This window comes from Indicator indicator, chromosome 9, assembly GCF_027791375.1.
Source record: "Indicator indicator isolate 239-I01 chromosome 9, UM_Iind_1.1, whole genome shotgun sequence".
NCBI classification, from domain to species: domain Eukaryota; kingdom Metazoa; phylum Chordata; class Aves; order Piciformes; family Indicatoridae; genus Indicator; species Indicator indicator.
Genome location: NC_072018.1, coordinates 7,954,334 through 7,978,176, shown reverse-complemented (window position 1 = coordinate 7,978,176; position 23,843 = coordinate 7,954,334). Strand labels below are relative to the sequence as shown.

Here is a 23,843-nt window from a genome sequence, read left to right as displayed (position 1 = left end):
TGGTCCAAGTGTACAAAATACATCCCTAAAAAAACTATAGTCCATTATCAGCCACGTGACTTTTACGCTGTCTTACTGAGCTTACAGTCTCTGAATCAACTAAAGGTTGTTCACTTAGGTCTTCCATTTCTTCTTCCCCTGATTCTTTTCCAAGTGCTAAATCCTCCTCTGATTCATCAGCACTTGAATTTGCCTCATCTTCTCCATCTGAGAGATCTTTTACATCTGCAGTCTCTTCCGCATCACCTGCGGAAAGCTCTGCAGCCTCTTCCGGTTCTTCTAATGCTGCATTCTCCATGTTATCCTTTGCAATTGCTTCTTCTAAACAAAAGAAGAGTTTCAAATACTGAAGTTAGAATGAATCTCAGAACAAAATCTTTTAAAGTTACATCATCACGTACGTATTCTGAAATAATCACAAATGTTAGAATTGAAATCTTGCACAGGACTGCATTTTCCTTATTTTACACTTATTTCAATTAAATCTTCAGTAGTATTTCTCCTCCATTTTAGTTTGGTCTTCTTGCATATCTGGCATAGATAGCTTGCATTTCATTCCACCATGTTACACACTAAAGACAGATCAATTCCACTTGACTCCTTGAAGAACTATAATTATCAAACGAATCAGCAGGAAAGTGATAAGCTCCTGGCAAGCTGCTGTTGAGTCAACCAGCCGACTGGACAAGCATAATGCACAGGTAGGCGTAGCTGCATTTCTCTTTTGATAGCAGTAAGCATCTAAGATTCTGAAGATGGTGATTTTGCACACTTAGGAATTCTAGATTTGGCTAAAATCTTATTGGCAAGTGTCATAGATACGTCATCTTCAACAGCAAATTTATACACACAAATGTGCACAGCTCAAAAGAAGCACGTTTTTAATTACAGTGAAGTTTTGACTCCACTTCATAGTACAAACATAACAGAAGGTGTTCTGCAGTGTAATACACACCTAGTGCTGACAAGAGAATTTCCTTTGCAAGTTTTCACCTCCCACGCTCACCAGTAGCAGAACACTGTCCAGAAGCCTCCTCACTAAGGAGAAGGAAGATGTATGCTTTCTTCTTTTATTTGAAGGAGGTACAACATTTGCCCCTGTCCCCAACACCTGCAGTCTCTAGATTCATTTGATTCCTTCTTTTCCAGTCACAAATTATGCAGATAATTTTACAGGATCCAAATGCTGCAGTTCCTAATGTGATATACAGAGTGCATATCAGGATGTGGAAGTGTCCTGCCAAAGCAAATTCCTTTCCATATTTAAGCAACAGGTCTTGTGAATATGCACCCACACAGAATATACAACCCCCAGCATCTTTCTTTGAGATTTTCTCATGTTGAATGCATTTAGCCTCTTCACAGCTCTGGAACCTATAACAAATTACTGTTGGTTTAGGGGTTTTGGCCTGCTTTGCTATCCTCCAGGAGGATGCTCTAACATCAGTATTTTAGATTCCAACATCAATCCTTGTCAGCGTAACTACCTTGATTAATGTTTCACATCTAAGTTCTTGAGAGTGCATTGCCCTCCCTTCTACAAGTTTACTTTTAAACCTACAGTATCCCACCCACTTAAGAGTTCTTACCAGATGTTTCAGATTTGTATGTTGACTTGGGTGAGCAAAGGCAGTCTGAAATCAATACCAGTATCTGTGTAAAAGAAAGACATTTATTAGCAAATCATCCCTGCACTATTAAGTATTTTCTTACTGATCCTTTTTAGATAGACAATAAAATTTATGGAAATTGTATTCTCTTGCTTAGAGATAAGAGCTAAATAAAACCATGGGAAAAAGTGTGTTCCCACTGTACATCAACTAATATTCTCTGCCTTCTACTACAATTTTTTTTGACGCCTGCTTCCCTAAATTTATTCAATATTGAAACCTCTTGCATCTTAAAGAGGGGCCCAAAAGACAGTCGAAGATTTCTTTAAAACTTTTGAAGTCATCTTGATCAAGAATTTCTGTATTTTGGGATGTTATTCCATCCCTACCCCAAGCTCTCCAGTACAGGATGTGTACTTCCACCTTTTGTGCTTATTTAAAGCAGCCTAGAACACATAGAAGCAAAATGCAAGGAAGGTATTTGTGTCTCATTGTCACGTGCTAGGAATAATGCAATATTAAGAGCAGGGCAGATGATGCCATGCTAAAGTACATTTTTATCATTGAGAAGCTTTTTAGAAAAAGCCAAAAGATACATTTTACATTTTCTTCAGCTTTTTCATTTAGGGGTTTTTTGAAGTGGGAGAAGAAGAAGAAAAGGTTTAAAATCACCATATTCATTTGCTTCTAGCTACACTAACTTAATTTGGAGATGAAAATCTACCATCTAGAAAAATGCATCTGCTTAAGTTGCATAACGAAAGACATTGCTTCATAGACGCCCATTCTGTATATGTTAACGCATAAAAGCCTGAATACAGTTTTGCCTGAATACACACATGCTGCTTTGAAATCGCTTCCCTGCAGCACTGAGAAACACGCAACTTTTATTTCACTAACGTTAATACCTGGGCTGAAGAACAGAGACCCACACAACTTTTACACTTCCAACACGGAACAGCAACTCAGCAGCTCGTTAAATCGGTTATCAGCATAATGGTTTTAAATGGTCTCTGCAGTTGCAGAACATGCTTATGGACCAAGCAATGTGAATGATCAGGTTGAGTGCCTGTGGGTGACAATTAGAGGGAAGGCAAACAAAGCTGACATCCTGGTTGGAACCTGTTATAGACCACCCAACCAGGATGAAGAGGTTGATGCTTGCCAAACTGCTTTCCATCATTTTTTCAACAGTCCTGGCTCACTGGAGAGGTCCCAGATGACTGGAAGCTGGCCAACATGATACCCATTCACAAGAAGGACTGGAAGGAGGAGCCAGGGAATTACAGGCCTGTGAGCCTGACCTCAGTGCCAGGCAAGATTATGGAACAGGTCATCTGGAGTGCAACCATAGCACCTACAGGATGGTCAAAGGATCAGGCCCAGCCAGCATGGATTTAGGAGCGACAGGCCCTGCCTGACCAACCTGATCTCCTTCTATGATCAGGTGAGCTATCTGATCGATGCTGTGGATGTAGTCTACCTGGACTTCAGCAAGGCCTTTGACACCGTCCCCCATAGCAAACTCCTGGCCAAGCTGTCAGCTCGTGGCTTGGACAGGAGCACTCTGCACTGGGTTAAGAACTGGTTGGAGGGCTGGGCCCAGAGAGTGGTGGTGAATGGTGTCACTTCCAGCTGGCAGCCTGTCACTAGTGGTGTCCCTCAGGGATCAGTGTTGGGCCCAGTTCTGTTTAATATCTTTACTGATGATCTGGACTAGAGGATTGAGTCCATCATCAGTAAGTTTGCAGTAAGTTTGCAGATGACATCAAGCTGGGAGCACGTGTCGATCTGTTGGAGGGTAGGAGGGCTCTGCAGAGGGACCCTGACAGGCTGGACAGACAGGCAGAGTCCAACTGCATGAGATTTAACACATCTAAGTGCTGGGTTCTACACACTGGCCACAACAAGCCCATGCAGCACTACAGGCCGGGGACAGAGTGGCTGGGGAGCAGCCAGGCAGAAAGGGACCTGAAGGTCCTGGTTGACAGTAGGCTGAACATGAGCCAGCAGTGTGCCCAGGTGGCCAAGAAGGCCAATGGCATCCTGGCCTGTATCAGGAATGGTGTGGCCAGCAGGACCAGGGAACTCATTCTGCCCCTGTACTCAGCACTGCTTAGGCCACACCTTGAGTATTGTGTCTGTTTCTGGGCCCCTCAATTCAAGAAAGATGTTGAGTTGCTCAAACATGTCCAGAGAAGGGCAACAAAGCTGGTGAGGGGTCTGGAGCACCAAGCCCTATGAGGAGCAGCTGAGGGAGCTGGGGTTGTTTAGCCTGGAGAAGAGGAGGCTCAGGGGAGACCTTATTGCTGTCTACAACTACCCCGAGGGTGGTTGTAGCCAGGTGGGGGTTGGTCTCTTCTCCCAGGCAACCAGCTCAGTTTCTCATTTAAGATTGGCATCTGAGAGGCCACAGAGCCACATTCTCTCCTATATTATAAAAGGAAATAATTCCAGTATCACAAGTAAAGAAACTTTGAACTGTTTCCGCTGATGAAACAGAGGGCCCAGGTTCGGTCCTCAGCATTCAGACATTTAACCAACAGGTTTGTCTGAGTAGCCTTCCTGTGTCTTGGAGACAGATACACAAATGTACCAGATCCAGTTACTAACAAGAGGGGTCAAATTTTTCAAATACTAATGAGAACTCAAACAGAAGATCAGGAGGAAGAAGTCAAGTCAGATTTTATTAAAACCAAGCTGTTACCACAAAGCTATGCCATGGAATAGAATAAATTGATTAAATCCCCAAATCTTCAAAGCCTTTAAAAAGATATTTTAGTCCTTTCATTTTAAGTAACAGTGCAGCAGCATACTTATACTGCTAACTCCCACAAACACAATCCCACTCCAGCTAATAAAAATCTCTCCCATGAAGCCTGTGTTTTTCAAAAGTTGAAGTCTTTACATAATTCTGATCACATATATTCAATCCTTAAATACAGAAGTCTTAGATAAAAAGGCTAACATAAAAATCACTTGTTTAGGGGGTGGACTAAACAAATCTAAAGTAAATGATGAATTTCACAAAAAGGTTAACTTGAGTGAACCAGTCTCAACCTTTACCAGAAGTAGGTAACAACACTACAGAGTGGATCTACAGTACTGAATACTTAGGATTTTTAATAGGCAAATAGATTATTCTATTGGAAGGGACGTACAACAACTATCCAGTCCAACTGCCTGACCAATTCAGACTGACCTAGTTAAAGCATGTTATTAGGGAAATCATCCACATGCCTCTTAAACACCAACAGGCTTGGGGCATTGACCACTGCTCTGAGAAGCCTGTTGCTATGTTTGATCACTCTCTTGACACAGAAATGCTGCCCAATGTCCAGTCAAAACCTCCCCTTGTACTACCTTGAACCACTCCCACGTGTCTTACCACCAAAAACCGAGGAGAAGAGAGACATCATTAAAATAAAATACTTCAGTAAATCTTATCAGTAAAGTTTATTCTTTTTTTCCACGAGTTAATGCAAAGCTAAAGTTCTAGGCAACTGAGAAAAATAAAGTAATACGCTTTCTTACCAAAGCCAGGAACAGGCTGATCAAGAAGGTAGCTAAGATGAAGATTGCGTAAGAAATCCAAACATGAATTCCAAGAGTGCCAGTGAGGTAGCTGTGAATTTGCTGGAAAGGAGAAGACAACACTTCACACCTGACACTACTTATGATTTATACTGCCATCCCCATTACACAAGCTAACATCTAATTAAGGCTTTTCATTTACAAGTATTTGCACTGAAGTCTTCCCTTTCAAGCCACAGTCACCTTTAAATGCCATACTGTAATTCTTTTGCTACCATTAAATCCTGGTTTTCTTTACCAAGTTTTTCATGTTAAAAGTTTTTTTAAGCAAAGAATGCACACTTCCTTCTCTCTAAGGTACTCAGCATTGGAGATGCCATATGTAATCTTACTGCAGATAAATCTAAGAGGAAGCCTTACAGCATATGGGAAAGTATCACAATGTTCTTGAACCTTTTATTCTGTCAGAAAATCACAACTGTTGTGTCAGATGAAGGAGACCACACAGTAGGTCACCCCTGATAAAGAGAGTCACAGCACCAACAGAACCTGATTATTTAAAATAGAAAAGGTAACTTCAAACTTCAACATTTCAGAATCAAAAAAGTAACCCAGTCAGGTTAAAAGCAAGCATCCTTTTCCCCCTTTTCACAAGCGCATCATTAAGTGAAAAATACATAACCTTATGCAGAGCTTTATCCCTAGAACTACATCTGGGAAGCAGAGGGGTGGATGTTTATAAGTTGCACGAGACCAAAATAGGGACTTAAACCTGGGAACTCATTCTTTAACTATAATTAATCTGTTTAGCTCTTGCCTAAAGTCTTTCGTTTTTAAAAGGAGTCACCCACTCTATGCAGAAACTGAGTAAGTGATTTCACTTACAAATTTAAGGAGAATAATCCAAAACAAACATAAAGGCTTCTTTGAAACTGAAGTCTGTTATTCAAACATACAAATTCAACTGACTGAACCAAACATTACATTGAGTCAGATATCCTGGTAGGAAGTAAACTCTGATGTTAGATCTCTTCCAAGAATATATCCATTAGAAAACAAACCACAATCAACATTTACAAGAATTGTTTTTGGGGGGAGTTGGTGGCGGGTTTTTTATTACTTTTTTTTTCAATATTAAAAAAAAAAAAAACAAAACCAAAAACTTGTAATGTCAGAACAGCTTCCAAGATTTTTTAAGCGTATGCAAGGTCAGCACAGCAAGAAGAGTGAGGAAATGTACAGCTGAAACATTCATCAAAACAGAAAGCAAATTAGAGAAGGTTCCTTTCCAGACCATTTAATCTTTCAGGGAGGAAACTAGACAGAGACATCATTACACAGCAACCATGGAAGAGAGATGTATAGCCAAAAGGCTATAAAAAGTTAATAATACCCAGTGGGAGACAAAACCAAACACCCAAAACCACCACCACAAAGATAGCTTGCACAGGAAACCTAACAACAGAAAGTTTTGTTTCATTCTGTGTTAATTATATGCGTACAGGAAGCAATATAAACTCTGTTCAAATTCTCTGCTACATTTCTTTTTTGTAGCACGTTACAAACATTAAGACCTTTAACTACAATCAAATACAGTCTCTCAATCTTGGCTTGAAGATCTTAATAAAGAGCTCATTTCCTGGACAAAATTGAAAGGTCTGAAAATTCTCACTATTTGCATACTACAGAAAACAAAAAAAAAAAAAAGAGATAGGTCCCAAATGAGGTATTTTGAAATACTTTTAAGCTCAAAGCACACTTCAGTGGACACTAAGCATGTCTCCTTTACTTTTGGTAATTGCTGCCCAAATTTGTGTTCTTATGTGAATGGTATAGACAGTTTGGAGTCCAGATACAGAAAGTGTTATTAAAAAATAAAAGCATTACCCTCTTTTATGATATGCAATACATACACTAGATACAAATGAACATATTTACAACTCCGAAAACAAAACTTGGATATAATCTTTAGGAATAGTATTAAGTCAGAGAACCTGATGGATACTAAAAGTATTCCTGATGTTTACAACCATTCCTGCTAGCACACTTTGAGAGAGCATTTTAAATGTATCAAGAAAGAACAGTCAGTATGCTCAGTATTGATGCTAATCTTTACAATCAAACTAGCATTTTTGACATAATCTGTTAGTGCAGCAAAAATTTATAGTGCAAAGGTACTATGCACCTAATGTATAGTACACGAAAGGAAAAACTAACTCTTACAAGAGGATAACAAAAACGCTGAGTTAGGCTTTGACTTCTAAACAGATTATACTTCTGAGCATAAAAAGGGAGTATGGAAAACACTACCAGTTACTTACCCTGATCCATTTAGAGAAGTGAAATAGCCCTGCCATGCTATGCATCCTAGAAAACAAAAATGGAAGGAACAGGTTCTAAGACAGAGAGGAGTTGAGATACACAGCAAATTGTGCACAAACCAGAAAAAGACTCTATAGACATTCAGTTCTATGCAGGCCCTAACAATTGTTAAAGGAAGGTACTTCAATTAAAACTTTTATCTGTATTGTATTTGTTTAAAGCAGCTCAATGCAAAGCACTGAAACAGTGACTTGAAATACAATATTTGAACATAAGAAATAGAAGTCCCACAGCTTTACCCTGGCACAGCCGTAATCACTTTTTCCCAACTCACAGCAGCATGCAGCCCTGTAGCTCCTCTCCCACTTACTGAGTATCCTGCAGCTCTTCCTCACTCACAAATGAAAAGTAGGGATGCTCACTGGATCTTTGATGTGAATTTACATGTAACAGCTTTAGCCATAATGAAACACAGGTCATTCACATCTTTGGTTCATCCTTCACATGATGCAAGCATTCTATACTATTTCAAAGCAAATCCAATGCTCTGAAAACAGATTCTGATGTACTGTGCAAGTACTACACTGTTGCCAAAGGAGGACATACTTGTTCCTTGTAAACAAATAAAGAGATCCTTAAAGCTGAAGGATGCCCATCAAAAGTATCATGAAGTCATAATCTAGGTAAACATGCATTTGATTCCAATACTCAGCAGATATTGAAGTTGACACTGCGCAGTGGCTGTACTTTCTTCCCTATACATATTTTCAAAGATCATGTAGGTAGGCTTTAGCAGACACAAACAAAAGCAAATGCAGAAAATCAACTGCTTTTCAAGCTGAAACACAGGAAAGCAGGCTGTCAATACAGATTTCTTCTGCAAAGCCTGCACGTCTAGGAAATAAAGGCTTTTTTGCCGTTAAGCTGTCAACATGGCACCCTTAATGAATAAAAACACATTTCTTGTTAATAAAAACAAAATATTACATTATAGAGGATGGCGACTTCCATCCTGCTATAGGCTCCACAGCTTCCCACTTTCTCTCTAAAATGTAACTTTCAAGGTCTTCCAATGTCCGTGAACCTCGGTATCTGCGAAATACTCCATCATGTGCACTAAAAAGGAAAGTAATTTTATTTAAAAAAAAAATGCATCAATACAGATATGCCTTAAATTGTACCTATAGTAAAAAAAAAAAAAAGCAAAACAACAACAACAACAACAAAAGAAACAAACAAACCAAACAAACCCCACAGCCTCCCCCAGGCACATAGATTTGACTTGCTTAGGGAGTGGGACACCTAAGCATTTTATGAGTTTTGTAACTTTAATCTAGGATGGAAGGTCTCAGTTTTCAAACAGCATGAGCTTTTGTTACTGATTAAAATTGCTATTTTTCTTAAACATTCACCCGTGTTACAGCAAAGTATATGAGGCTAACGACCAAACCATTTCTTAGAAATAGCTCAGAATTAAAACTATGCATTTGTGTGTATATATATCTGCATGACTCACAACACCATGACTTAATAAAATGTTCAATATTTCAAGTATGGTATCTTTTCATGGGGGAAGAGATATAGCAAATGTCTTTTCTGGTCCATTTTTAACAGTACTGATAACAGGTGAACTAAGTCACTACAAAAGAAAAGACTCAGATAAGGACATTATCATCTAATCAAAGCTCCAACAATAACCTGAACTGCAATCAAAGTCCATATGCCTTCATTTTCCCTTATCTTTCAGTTACAGTTTAGAACAAATGACAAGTAGGAGTCAACATTGATACTGAGTCAGTAGATGAACTCTAAGCAGTAAAAGAAGTAGTTCAACAAGTATTGGAAATTTTCTGTACTGTTTTACATGCGATCTATGCAGTCAGTTGTTCAAATGAGATATTTTAGTGACAAATTCTATAAGGTCAAAGGAATGTTCACATATGGCCAGGTTTTTAGAAGACAAACTTGTACAAGTTTTCACAAATGCTATTAAACATTGTTTCCAAACTAAAAAAGCACATCAATTTTATCCAGGTACAAAACTGTTCGTAGGAGATCTTTCCACACATACTTACATTCATTAAGTATACTGAGTTCCTGAGAAATACCTTAGAGACTGACAATTAAAGAAGCCAGTTGTTCACTACATCTTCCATGCCACTGTTCAAACAGGACAAGAAAAAAAAAAGGTTCTGGAACACACAACTGTTTCTAGTATGACACACTTACTGGTAAATTGTAGGAAGTATTGTGACAAAGAAACGACCACTCAAGCCTGGAAAAGGAAGAAAAAACCCAAACGCATCAATTGGTTAAGTAAACCTGAAATTTCACAACATTTCTGATTTATCTATAAATACCTAGACCTGTATTTGTAAACTGGAGAGCAACAGACTGCAAAGCTTTTAACATTGTTTTGTAAATACAGGTTAACAGTTTGTCTTCAGAAATGCTACAAAAATTAACAGACACTAAATGCTGCTGACAAATTAAGAAGATGAGCTTGAAGAATGCCTACTCATTTTTCTACATGTATTCCCCTAATCAATATTTGCACACAGATAAAGTTTTTGTCTGGACCAAGAAATGTAGCCCTCCAACTAAAAGAAAAAGTCAAACTAACGATCCCTATTCCAGGATGTTATGTGCTTTTGTCTGCACACACTGTTTCATCTAGGAAGTTGGGCCACTTACAACAACAGCAATGCCAAAAACAGCTTACAAATTCTGGCCCCTGATGTGAATTCATCCCTGGTTGATTTGAAACAATTTTGGAGTTGCCCATTTCAGACCTCAGATACCTGAAGTCATTACATAAGTTAAATCTTCATATATGCTTCTTTCCTTCTTCAGTATAACACATATACTGCACAACCAGTCTGTTCTTATATCCTGTGGGAAGGCTGAATCTCTCTCAAACATGACTGTAGCAAGACAATGTTTTGGATGTTTCACATTCTTATCCTTCCTCTCCATGAAACATTCGTTTCTAGGTAAATACAAATGGTATGGCAACAGATTGATAAGGCATGCAATGTCTCAGCATTCTGTTCTGTACAACACTGCAAATATAAGCCATGAGAATAATTTTTTTACACCATCCAGAAAGGTGGGTCATGTCAGCATTTTGAGTGTCAAACATAAGACAGCATAAAGAACAAACAACATGTGAAAACAAGGCTTCAAGAAGCTGGCTGGAATTAATCTCCATACTGAAAGTTAGTGTCTCACTGACCGGCAAGTAATTTTTTTCACAAGTATCACCCTAGACAGTGACAACAAATTATAACTCATAGGACAGAGAAACGTTTCAAATCATCAAAAAGAAGCTTGTGGGGCAGAAGGTGTTTGAAATTCTCTGGCCTTTGACTCAGTACTGCTGCAACGTAACAGGTTCAAGTGCTTCACTGCAAAAAAAGGGTCAGCTGTGAAGCAAAAAGCTCCCAAACATCTCATCAGCAGGCTGTCTGTAGGACTTAACTAAACTGTCAGGTGAAGGCATCACTGTCCCCTTCAGCTTCCAAATCAGAAACACTTCAGGGGCTACTTGCCTCCCAACAAATACTGCAAGTGAGAGGAAGAACTCACTTTACTGCTTCATTATATTTTTTACTATTCATTCAACCTTGAAAACTACACAAATGAAAAGTGTGCTACTAGTGCAGTCTGTTTTGTAAAAAAAAAAAAACACTAAAAAATTACAGCAGACTTCAGAGATTATCAGTTCCTAGACAGATAGTCTAACTCCATTAGTTTGGCCTAAATTCCGCTAGCCAACATTTGTCATTCACATGAAGTACTAACAGAAACAGTAAAAATCAGTTTTTTAACTACTCCTTTTATAAAGTTGAAAATCTTTTGGGGAAGCTAAGACCTTATTTGGCTCTTAAAGAAAACATCTTTTTTGCATCAGGGAGTTAGCCATGGAAAAGTATTGTAGCAATAGTTTCTGCCTTTAGAGACAAAGATGAGCAGCACTGAATAAAATCAGGTGTATTTCAAAGTTTCAGTAGTAATGCTTTTTGTGCTGCGAATTCCCTGTGGAATAGGCTAAAAAAGAATTGTGGGCTTTTCGGATTTTCGGTTTTTTGAAGATGTTTGAATTAAACCAAGTACAAGTTACAGAAAGGAAGTCGTCTTCATTTCAACCTTGTAGCTTTTTGCTCTGTAATACTGTCATGAGAGGACAGGGAGATAAAAAGTAAACAAAGCCACAAGTCTAACACTAGAATTAAACAAGCAGAAAGCACAGCTGCACAAGAAAAACTAGGTAGAGAGCAGTAAAGAACGTAATAAGCTAAGAACAGAGAAAGTCATGGGAAAACTGAAACATACTCTGAAGTTCTTAGAAATGCCAGTCAGGCAAACTGAAAAAAATTGGTAGCTTAAATTTCTTTTACAAGTAGCCTACCCTAGAGCAAGTACCATGCTCTGCTCTTGGAATACAAATTATAAAATCTGTATCCCAAATGCATCTTGGCATCCCAAAAACTTTAGTTGGAGGTTTGCTGCTTATCTAAGACACCTCCATAAGTCAGTAAAACCAGATGCAAGCCAGCTAGAAGAAACTAAGAACAGCAAATTGTTTTGGTGCGTGCTTCATACAAATGTGGACTAGCTAGTAGTTTAAACTTGAAATACAGTTAAACATCTGTCTTGGCTTGCAAATCAGTAAGTGACATAGATCCATTATGAAGTTAACAGCTAATCAAGAATAAGGAAGAAAACAACCTTCAGTATTCACACCACCACCACCCCCTTCCCCCAAAACAAACCAACCAACCCACCCAAAGATCTAAAAATTAAGCTGCTTTCATCAAATCACAGGTAAATGTTGTGATTGGGAGCTTAAGAAAGGTACCGCAACTATACAGGCCCTTGAGATCCAGAGGAGCTGTCATTACTTGCTACTGTAATACTGAATGGTTCAATAGAAAAAGATGAGGAAAGAATAAGCACTTCAAGACTAGTACATGAAGTGACTGAGACATACTGTAAATCCATTAAAGTGCTGGTGGATTTATTCTTTGGGCATCTGCTACAATTAAGCACCACAAATGGTTACTTTCTCCTGCAGGGTTTGGAAGTACAGTTTTATGCAGCTCTACACTCATCTAGTGATTTCCCCCTAATTTAATGCATTTTGACTGCTTTCAATTTGATGAAAAGGTTACATAACCAAAACTAATTAACATACCCTCGTGCAAGCAAAAACAGAAGCTAGAGAACTTAAGTACCCCAACTGAAAGGAAGACTGAAGGATAAACCTATAATAAAAACTTGGAAGGGTTCCCAAAGATCAAATACCCTCAAAATGGTATCAGCACCAAAGGTTAAATCTGTAATAAATCTTTGTTTTCCAGTTTGAGTATTGATTAGTTTTAAAAATGGTTACAGTTTTCAGGCTTTGTGCTTCACTGGGTATTGTAGATATGCTACGCATGCTTAGACAGATCCTCTATTGCCCAGAGAGGGACAAAAGAATGACACTTACACAAATGGAGCAGAGAGTTTAAATGGAAAAAGCAGTTAGTGTTTATAGAAAACTACAAGCATAGTGGCAAAGGTATCCCAAAGTGTACAGAGTCCCTTCAACACTCAAAGGCCTCCCAACACCTCCCTTCTCCCCACTTGAGGGTCTACCCAAAACCTCCAGGGCTCTTCCTTCACCCCTCCCCCCCCCCCCCCCCCAGGCTGGTCTCAGGCTGGCCAGGTCTGAGACTGCCCCCCCCTTCTCCTCCTGACATTAGGCCTAGACAGGCCTAAGAGGCCTTGAGATACTCCCCCACCGTTACCTGATAGAGAGCATCTCCCACGGGAGCAGAGAGGGAAGGAAAGAGGAAGAGAATGACTTTACACATGAATTTATAGGGTGCAGGATTTATGGGTAGAAATACACTGCTTCCTGTGTCCACCTTATTGGGTTGGACACTCGGGACACCAGAGGTGTAACTTAGGTGGCAGTAACAGGAGGCACCCAGCCTAAACTGCCACAATTAGAAAGTCAAATACCTAAGGAACTTATGGCTAAGTTACATCTAAGGTCTTAAGATCTGGCATCACTCAGCAGTCAGAAAAACTTAGACCAAAGAAAATACCCCTTCGGGCCCCAGTACTTCCATTCAAGTTCTTCATCAGAAGAATGTCTGACATCTTGACCTTTTTATTTTTTACAACCTTACTTCTGAAAGTGCATTTCCCAGTTACAGTCACATCCAAAGCCACTTTCAGAGTCTAAGTAAATTTACCTGCTGTTACCCTGTTAAAGCTAACTCGTTCAGCATGTTTTTTAATAATAAAATGAATGTTTTCCATAGACTTTATAATGGGGGTGGGGGGGATTAATATGTATCAGTAATGCTTAGCCTTTTTATTTTAGCAACATCTCTTCCTAACTCCGTCTGATACCGCTGATAAAATCTTTTATCCTCTCAAAGCCAACACAAGCATGAAGCATTCCCAAGTGATGCAGGAAGTTAAAGGATATTGGTACTGCTTACACAAACACATTCAAAACTTTTAAGTGAGACACTAAAGGAATGAATAGATGGTATTCATGCTTCTGTGAATACTTAGGAAACTTTCTGTGAACACATTTGCATATGTGCAACATCAACAAAGCAACAATAATGCCTATACTTTAAAGCACCACTATAGTTAAGACAGTAACACAACACCATTATTAAAGCAGGCTCACACAGTGACAATTCTACCACACCCTGAATCTCTTGGTAACTGGAAGCAACAGAACTGGATTCTTCTACAGCAGACAGTTTGAAGGAGAGATAGTAGTGAGACAGGAAAGAGCTTTCAGTGAAGTAGATTAAAATAGAGAATAAGTCACTTTTAATACTGTATTAAGTCAACTCATTCCCAAAATTCTTTAATCCCTCAAATTGAGTTTATGAACTTAGGCTCACAGATATGATCTATACAGAGAAACAAAATGCGGATAACAGTTTTTATTTAGAAACCTCTTCTCTGACTTGGATGGTATCCCAGGTGCTCCAGTAGAACAATACACACACTTAGATACTAAGTGGTACTTACATGGGATAATTCCTTCTAATAAAAAACTATTTCATACTATACCTGGTTCTTGAGTGACATCCACCTTTCCCACAGTGATATCTAGATGTTCACTTTCCTTTGCAAAACTTTCCCATGTTGATTCAATCTGTTTACAAGCTGGACACCAAGGAGCATAGCTAAAGGCGGAAAGACAGGTTAAATATGTTAACATTCTTACACTTGTAGACACATTCAAATTGATTTACTGTACAGAGAAAATACAAATACATCAATCACACAGGAAAACACACTTCAGTTTTTCTTAAATCCATTGAATAGAACAGTCAAGTAGTTTGGTATCAATCTCTACATTCCTCCTCATGTCATTAAAGCAACAACAAATCTCCATAGATTTAAGTTAGTCAAATTTCTCATAGGTAATTTCTCACAGAAGAGTTAGAATCAAGTTTAGTCTGAGTGTTTTATAGCAGCTTTGAAACCTAAGTATTTTTAAAAGGGATAACTTGTCATTTGGAAGTTAAAAGAGCATAATATTAAAATATGTGTTCTATTTTACTGTACTAGAAATGTATGGTTTTAAGTAAGAAAACTAATACTGTGGGGTTTTGAATAAATACAGTTCCATGTGAGAGTATCTGAAAACAGAACAGGAATCCTATCCTGCCAAGTAACAGCCTCTCAGTCTTTTATAAGGATTCTGGAAGCAAGTCACACATGCAGAGCTACTTCCCATTGTGGTGCTGGCAAATAGAGGGCTTTTAGTAATAGTTTGACACTTCAGAAAGGCTATATTTTATTACAGTAGCTTGACTGACAAGTAAGAAACTGTACACACCCATCAGATAATGCTGCTGATGTTGCTCTAAATTTAAAGACAGAAATCAAACGTTTCCTAAATCCAGCTTCTCTAGACATAAACTCATGTCATGAGAATTTCAAGGTTAATACACTCTTTCGCCTAAGGTACTATCTGATTTTGAAACAGAAATCTGCCGCATTCATGAGCCTCTCTTCTAAATGAAATTAAGTGGAATATTCAATAGACGTGTCTAACAGTCAAAAGATTATGAACATTTTCTTAAGCTCCAAGAAGCATTAAAATTTGCTCATATCACAGTCTGGCAGTGACAGAATATAACACTAAACTTCAAAATAAGCCTTATTTCTTGGCTTCCTAGTTTTGACTACCAGTACTGGATGTGCGATGGGAACAGTAATATACAATGCTGTAAGATCAAGCCATTCCAACTGAACATTGGCACAATCAAGATTGAAATACTTGCTTTACATCCCTCAAATCACATGTTCAATTTTTTGCCAGCCAGGAAACACCCGGTGCCCACATATACAAGAAAGAACTTGCAACCAGTATCAGATTTTTTCAAGAGTTAGCATTTCTGTTTACTTCAACATTGCTGATTTTTGAAGCATTAAGGCGTGCCTCCTGAAAATAAAAACTCGATTGCCAAAGCCTCATTGTGCTTCCCTCCAAGTCTTAAAACACTTTCCCTTACACTTTCTCTTTTGGTACAATACAAGAGTAAAATACTTCACATTTGGGTCACCTTTATCAAAAGTTTCAAAGAACATTTTGCACTCTGAAGATATTAGGCTGAAAGGAAATGCTTTCTTTCAATGCAAGCTTCTAACAAATGCATTAAGGCTGTACCAAATTTTTGTTTCTACAGCAGTCACGGTACAACTACTATCCTTATATCCTCCACAAAAAAAAAAATCATAGAATCATTAAGGTTGGGAAAGACCTCTACAATCATAAAAATCATCCATCAATGTAACATCACCATGCCCACTAAACCATGTTCCAAAGGGCCATGTCTACACATTTTTTTTTAACACTTCCAGGATTGATGATGCCATCATTTCCCAAGGCAGCCTGTTCTAATGCTTGACTACTCCTTCAGTAAAGAATTTTTTCCTAATGTCTAATCTAAACCTTCCCTGGCACAACCTGAGGCCATGTCCTCTTGTCCTATCACTCCTTTGAGGTAGCTGTAGAAAGCAATAAGGTCTCCTCTTAGCCTCGTCTTTTCCAGATGAAATAATCCCAGTTCCTTCAACTGCTCCTCATAAGACTTGTTCTCCAGACCCTTCACCAGCCTCGATGTCCTTCTCTGGAAACACTGCAGCACCTCTGGAGTCCTTGTAGTGAGGGACCCAAAACTGAACAGAGTATTCAAGGCATGGCTTCACTAGTGCCAAGTACAGGGGCACGATCACTTCCCTACTCCTCCTGGCCACACTAGTCCTGATACAGACCAGGATGCTGTTGGCCTTCTTGGCCACCTGAGCACATTGCTGGCTCATGTTCAGCCGGCTGACAACGAGCACCCCCAGGCCCTTTTCTGATGAGCAACTTTCCAGCCACTCTCCCGCATGCCTGTAGCATTGCATGGGGCTGCTGTGACCCAGCTGCTAAAAAGCAGACCCGTGTGTGTGCTGTAAAACCAGTCTTCACTACTACCATCATGTCACAAGATTCAAGACCAGGTCACTTAAAGCAGATGTAACTTCATTTTTTTCTACCATACTCCACAGAGACTGAGAAATAATTAGCAGTTCTTCAACACTACCAGATTTACTGCTGTTACTCCTCTAGTTTCTCCCTTTGCATTAGGGGGTACCCCTTTAGATGTTAACTTGTTTGCACTGTGCCCTATGCCTTAAAGTGTGCCAAGAAAATAGCACTTGGGTCTTTCCAATTTAAATATCTAAGTCCACTAGAACCTAAATCAAGACCTGGGCAGTTGGTTAAGGAAAAGAAGTTCTCAGTAGTCTGTTGCACACTAAAAAGTAATTTCCTGATCTCCATTATCTAATAATTAGATTGAAAAGCCCATGTACCTAAAAATTACGTTGCCAAATTATTCACCACGAGCAGGTAACACACACCTCTTAACATACATAGGAAGGTATCATCAAACCTCTTGACTGGAGCAAAGTCTTATCAATTAAATACCTGCACTCCATAAACAAAGCAACTAACATCTACTGGTCAGATCCAGTGCAAGAACAAAGTGCAAGAACTATTTCAAATTAGCCAGGTGTTTCCCAGTAACTACTCCAAACCATTACGGTAACTGAAGCTTTTTCAGAGGGCATAAAGAAAGCTATCCGAAAGCAAAATTTTAAGCTCTTAACAAGTCAAAAGCAAAGTATATGTTTATCTTTGATCTACAGAATAAAAGACTTCAACTTTTAAATACCAGCAGCATCACTGATAGCTGCAATACTGTAAATAAACAAAAACAAACATTGAAGTTAAAAACCAGTTTGAGCAAATATGCCATTCAGTCCTATCTCTACAGAGTTATCAGTAAACACAGAATGACTTCACAAAGATTTACTGATTCAACTTCCAACTCCAACCCACTAATGTCTCTCCTTGTAACTGCCTGGCTAGGGAATTCACAATTTTGAAGTGAATGTAACTGACTCCTTTTAGCTGCTTTTTCACTACCATTATGGGTAACTGTCATCATTGAACAGCTGTAACCTTGAATAGCATTCTACACTTTGCTCTGATAGCAATTTCACAATGTTGCAAGAATCTAGGAAAAATGGGAGAACAGCCTATGGATATGGGCATGGGAAGACCTGCTGTAAGAGAAAACACTGGAACAGGCAACATAGAAGTTTCCCCATTTAGCCTGTTATTTGTCGATTCAAGACATTCAACTTTTATAAAAGGTACTGCTTAAACCAAGTTATTTGCTGGATTTCAGGTTGGGAGTACTATCAAAATTAGAGATGCAAATGTTGAGACTGCACCCAATACAATAGTAAAAACAACATCAGAATGAAATAATTGCTTTGTTCTATATATTTATAGATATTGCTACAGACATCATAAACATACAAAAAAAAAAAAAAAGATGATTCTGCCTGGTGTCTCTACCATTTGATTCATTCATGTTTGTAAATATAGGTAAATCTTGAGGCAGCTTTCTAATTTCACGGCTAAGCTTCAGAAGGTCAATGACAATTTTTGCCTGCTTTTCAAGTAAGTGGTAGCCGAAGGTACAAAAATTAGCCCTTGTAATCTACAAAGACGTATCACAATAGTACATGCTCTGGAAGCTGACAAGAAGTTTCCTCTAGTATGCTAAACACCCCTCCTAAACAGATAAGCAAGAGCTCCCAATTCAAAAACAGTTGCTCCACAAAGGTTAAACAAGTTTGTTTGGGGTTTTTTGTGGGTTTGTTTGTCTGTTTGTTTGGGTTTTTTTTATAAACTGCCAAAGCCCTACCTACCTCCAAACAGCAAACAAATGAGGTTTCTTCCCAGGGTTCTCTTGCCAAGCTTCACTGCAGCACTTAACATCCCATATGGGCCTGTTGAAGTGACCATACAACCAGGCACCACACTGGGGAATTTGTTGGAGGTTGCAAGGTCAACCTTATAAATGCCCATTCTGCTGTATTTACCTCAGTAACCTGTCATGCATCTCATTTCCAACAATACCTGAATGAATGGGAAAAGTAACTGCATAATGTCGTGGTGTGACACCATGACTAGAAGCCAAACAAATTGTATTCTCCAAGGTAACACTTCAAATGCACTTGTTCTACAGCTCAATGAAATGCCTTTTAAACTTCCAAGAACAACATGAGAAGCAAAGTAAGGTATATCATAATTATTCCACTTTCTAGTTTCAAAAACAAGAAAAGGATAAAAGTACCATCTGCAATTAAAACCATCCCAACTTTTCAAAGGATAAGTAATTTTTAAAATAGAAATCAAATCAACCTCTCAATTATGTGAAATCTTCCAGAACTTCAGCAGATTAAGTTCCATCATTCTACATTATTTTGTGCCTTTCTATAACAGTAAAGCATCTGCTGCCAAATATAGTTCAGTTTCACAAGAACAGGACAAAGAAAAGGCCAGATACTAACAAATTAAGCACTAAGAGACTGCACTCTCAAAAGCGACAGAAAACGCCCAGTTTTCTTGAACTCTCAGTCTAAGTTACAGTGATTGTTGTCTCATTCATTAAATTCTTCACAAGTTTACTTATACAAAGCATTTCAAGCCAATTGCTTAGAAACATTATACCATGTACCAAAACATTCAGCTATATTTTTAGCATGCTCCCTTCAAATTACAGACAAAAGCACTGGCAAGAGGACTGAATCCTTCTGACAGCCTGACCCACTAGATAGCAGAGCAATGTTTAAAAATAAATGATAATGAGAAAAAGTATGGCCCTACACTGCATGTATGATAAGCTAGCCTTGAAAACATGACTACTATTTACACTATTCTCCTGATTTTCACTTGGCTAGAATTAAAATAGAAAAATTAAGACACTCATTTTCAACACACAGCACAGCTGAAACCAACAGGAACAAAAACTTCTAACACCCTGTGTCAGAACTAAATTAGAGATTTTCCCAAGGAGCAAGTACATAAAGTACCACAAAGTAGTTTTCTATAATCCTAACAGATACAATATTAAAGACAAACAGAAAACTCGTATCAATGAATCATTATCTTGCAGCTACAGACTAGAAATAAGTCAATAAGGAAACCTTTTTAAAAAGTTCATTCCAGCATCAGCACTTCAGAGAGGATCTGCATGTTGCGATAGTAACAATTAGCAAAAAGGGTTGAAATTTCTTTCAGACACAGAGTTATCCAGAACACTTTTATCAATGAAATGCAGCAGTGCTTCCACTGTCTGCAATTTTGCCAGCTATGAATAACCAAATATTTACAAACAATCAGCCAATACACACACTCCAGATAGGAAGGATGAAAAGGAAAAGCCCTATTTCCACTACAAATCCCACCCACAGATAATTACTAGATTTATGATTCTCCATTTGTGCACCTGAGAACAACAACAAAGTGGTATCATACAGTAATTCACCCACGCTACTTCCACAAATAGAAAAACAGTTGTTAAACAGAACTAGAGGTATCCGTTCCTACCAGGCAGAAGGCAGAAGCCAGTAATCTAGAGTAGGTGGTCAAAATAAATATTTTTTTCATGGAGATCCTACAACAACATTAGCTTAAAAAAATACAAAAGTAAGTATGACTTAGAAAACAAAGTTCTTGTAAACAAACAGGAGCTTCTTTGAGCAAACGAGGTTTGGATGATCAATGTGGCAGTTTTGCCACAGAGCATGGAAGGAATCAATTAACTGACATACTGAACTCCTGTCCAGATCACCATCTCTAAACCAGACAAAAATCAGTAGAAGCCAAAAAAAACATGAGCATGAAAACAGCTGAAAGAATCATAAGAAATCAATGCTAGACCGCAAACTCCTGTTTCCACAGGACTGGCAATCTCAAACTCTAATTCAAGAGCAGCAGCACTGAGTTAGCACCTTCAACAAAGACAAAGCTTCCTTCTCAGAGAAGCAGAAAGTCATAGAAATGTACTAGGAAGTGGCACAGAGAACCAGGGATCTTTCATGCATCAAAACAGTGCACATAAAAGTAGCTCTACCTTAATCAACACAGACACATGTACCATACTCAGCTAACTTGGCCACCACTGCTATAGTCAGCTACCTGTCACTCCCAACCAAAGAGTGAAGTTTCCACTGGAGTAAAGACTCAAATGATTTTAATTGTTCACTATCCAAACCACTTCGAATTCAGCCAGTTTCTCTCTTCTTTCTTCCTCGAGGGCAGCACAAATGATTATTTAAATATTTTCCCTTAGAAATAGAAACTTTCAGCCACTATAAATTACCTTTTCCTCCTTAAGATTCACCAACTTGTGTATAAATCAGTAACTTTCACAGAATAGCTTCCACATAAGCAGACTAGAATGTCAGAATTTGCAAATTTAAAGCAAATTCATTTTCTGCCACTCCAAAATCACCTCTTCCCCCAACTTTTAGAACACAAGAAATGAGAAGGGAAAAAGACTCAAAATGAAACTCAAATCCTTAGACACAACAGTGGGCATCCCATGCTCTTTCAGAATTATTCCCATCCATTCACTAAAAATAGGTGTCAAGTAGGATCTTGAACAGTAAAGAACCAAGGAAGTGATAGTCCCTCCCCTGGGACTGAAGATAACTCAAACTCAGCACTAAAACAAAACGTAAAGCTGCTAGCTAAGTATGAGGAAACTTGAATTCTGATGTTCATTTAACAGACTACCCAGTGTGTTTCAAACTTCTCAAACTCAAGCATTTCCACAGAAGAGTAGCATACGTGCCACAAAAAAGCACAATTTCAAAGCTGCACAGCACACATATCACATGAGCATAAAGCCAGCATACTATATTTTTAACTGCTACCAAAACAAAAAACCCCACCCACCGCAAGTTTCATTCCTGCCTTTTAAATCCAAGCAGGTGAGCTAGCCTCCAAAAATATCATGTGCACTTCTAGAGCTGTGTCATGTCACAAGTGAAGCCATGACACCGCTGTACTACAATCAGTTACAAGCATTTAAAACCCCAGCCCAAAATAGGCAAACCAGGATGAAGCAACCGCAGCACTTTAAAGTTAACGAAATCTGATGTATGTCCCTTCAGCAAGAACTCTGGAGCAAGGTGGCTGGAAGTGAGGGCGTACCAGGATATTATATAACAGCACATTGGGAACCTACTCTTGCTAAATATTACCTACCAAATTCAGCCTTCCTAGCTTGCACAGAAATCAGTGACAGTTCCAAACAGGTAAGGAGTGCAAGGTACAGTGCCTGATGCGATATTCCCTAGCTCATAGTTGTCTTGAATACCACTCAAACGCTCACTTGAAATGTGGCCAACTTAACCTTGGGGCATTCAGACGCTCTCTGCCTGCACAGGGCTAGAACCCGAAAGAAAACGACTTTTATCACCTCAAGTAAGATGACCGTATGTCTACAGGCTCTGGAGAGATAATGCTTGGTAGAAGAGGGGGATCATAAGCATTACGTGGACTTTCCTGGACGCCGCTCGGCCGCCTTCTCCCGTTCCTCCCCCTCGGCTCCCCAGGCCAGCCATTGCAGGGGCGGGGAAGATGCGCGGCTGCTGGGAAGGTCGCCACCGCCCGGCCTCTTTCTGCCCGGGCTGGGGCAGGCGTTACCGGCCATGCCCGCTCCCCTGGACAAGCTCCGAGTTCAGGTGGAAGACGGGAATCCCACCACCACTCCCCCATCCCGGCACGGAGCCTCTGAGGCGGGTGGGAAAGCGGCCGTTACTCACAACTCCAACATCCACTGGCCCCGCAACACCAGGCTCCAGTTAGAGCCGCCCAGCACTTGCACACGGCTCCGCGACTCGCCAGGGCTGCATGCCCCGGAGAAGAAGGAAGAGACGGTGTCAGGATGCAACACCCCCACCAGGAGCAGAGAGGCCGCGGTGCCGAGAAAGCCCCGCCAGGCACTCCACCAACACGCCGCCATGTTCAACCCGCCCGCCCCAGGAAGTGAGGGGGCCAGCGGCCGCGGCGGGGGCGGGGCCTGCGCCAGAAGGAGCGCGCGGTGGGGCTGGTGGGCAGGAGGAGTTGGGTGCGAGTCGCCTGAGGCGGCCTGCGGGCGGTGCTTGCGCTCGTGGCGGTGACAGGCTCCGTTGTGACAGGCCCAGAGCAAGTCTGAGATCCCAGCGCTGCTCCGAGCAGGGCCGTAGGGCAAGTGCTCTGGCCTCGCCACCGTAATGGCTTCGGTGCGCTCGATCGTATTTATGAGTCTTCTACGCGCTGGGCCCCCTAAAACGGGATGCTGTATTTAAGGTGCTGTGTTATAAGCACTGAGTGAAAAGCGATAGTCACTTCACTGGGAGGCTGCTGCCACCACACCTGCTGGGCTGCGCTGCAGGATGTTGCTTAGTCAAGTGCCTACTCTGGCCCCGAAGGACTGTACCCCAGGCAGCCAGCCTGTCTATCCCAATGCGTTGTTTAGCCCATCCCAAACACAGGACTTAACACTTCCTTAGTTGCCCAGGTAAATTGACCAGAAAAATTAAAAGATTGCTATACAGGTCTGAGCTGCCTTCCTGGATGATAAGGGAGTTAGTTCTTGCTTGGCTGGAAATCATCTTGACTTGGAATAACTTGTGTTAAAGTCTTTTCTAACCATTACTGCAATAGTTGATAAGCCCCGTTAAGACATGCACACTTTCCCCCCCAAGAACAGGGAATAGTAGGATTTGCCAACTCTGGGTTTTGTCAGATTTTGCCAATTTGTTTTATGAGGCTCCTTCACATTATTTCAGTATTTCTCCATAGGAATCTGGGCTTTAATCAAACTGTTTCTTAAAACCTGAGTATATGCCTTTATTGACTCGAGTGAACTCAGCATTAGCACCTGGGGGCAGAAGTAAAAGATTTCTCCTAGTCAGGAGGAGTTTAGCAGCAGCTGTGGTTTTCCA

General features: G+C 39.9%; 1 protein-coding gene across 1 annotated transcript; it reads right to left on the bottom strand.

The window, feature by feature from the left end:
- Positions 1 to 34: 34 nt before the first annotated feature.
- On the bottom strand, positions 35 to 22,879 carry TMX4 (thioredoxin related transmembrane protein 4). Its single transcript, XM_054383752.1, has 8 exons — positions 22,680 to 22,879; positions 14,559 to 14,674; positions 9,696 to 9,741; positions 8,454 to 8,582; positions 7,466 to 7,511; positions 5,145 to 5,246; positions 1,590 to 1,653; positions 35 to 321 (listed from the first exon to the last, which is right to left on the bottom strand). Exons 1-8 carry the CDS (start codon positions 22,877 to 22,879, stop codon positions 35 to 37), a joined length of 990 nt encoding a protein of 329 aa, XP_054239727.1.
- Positions 22,880 to 23,843: the final 964 nt, after the last annotated feature.

What these genes read in the sequence shown, in the direction of transcription:
- TMX4 (XM_054383752.1), bottom strand. Translation starts at nt 22,879, where the DNA reads ATGGCGGCGTGTTGGTGGAGTGCCTGGCGGGGCTTTCTCGGCACCGCG. An exon ending in AAGTCGCCATCCTCTATAAT is followed by an intron (nt 7,512 to 8,453) that starts GTAATATTTTGT and finishes TTTGTTTTCTAG; the next exon opens with GATGCATAGCATGGCAGGGC. An exon ending in ACTTCTCTAAATGGATCAGG is followed by an intron (nt 5,247 to 7,465) that starts GTAAGTAACTGG and finishes TCTCCTTTCCAG; the next exon opens with CAAATTCACAGCTACCTCAC.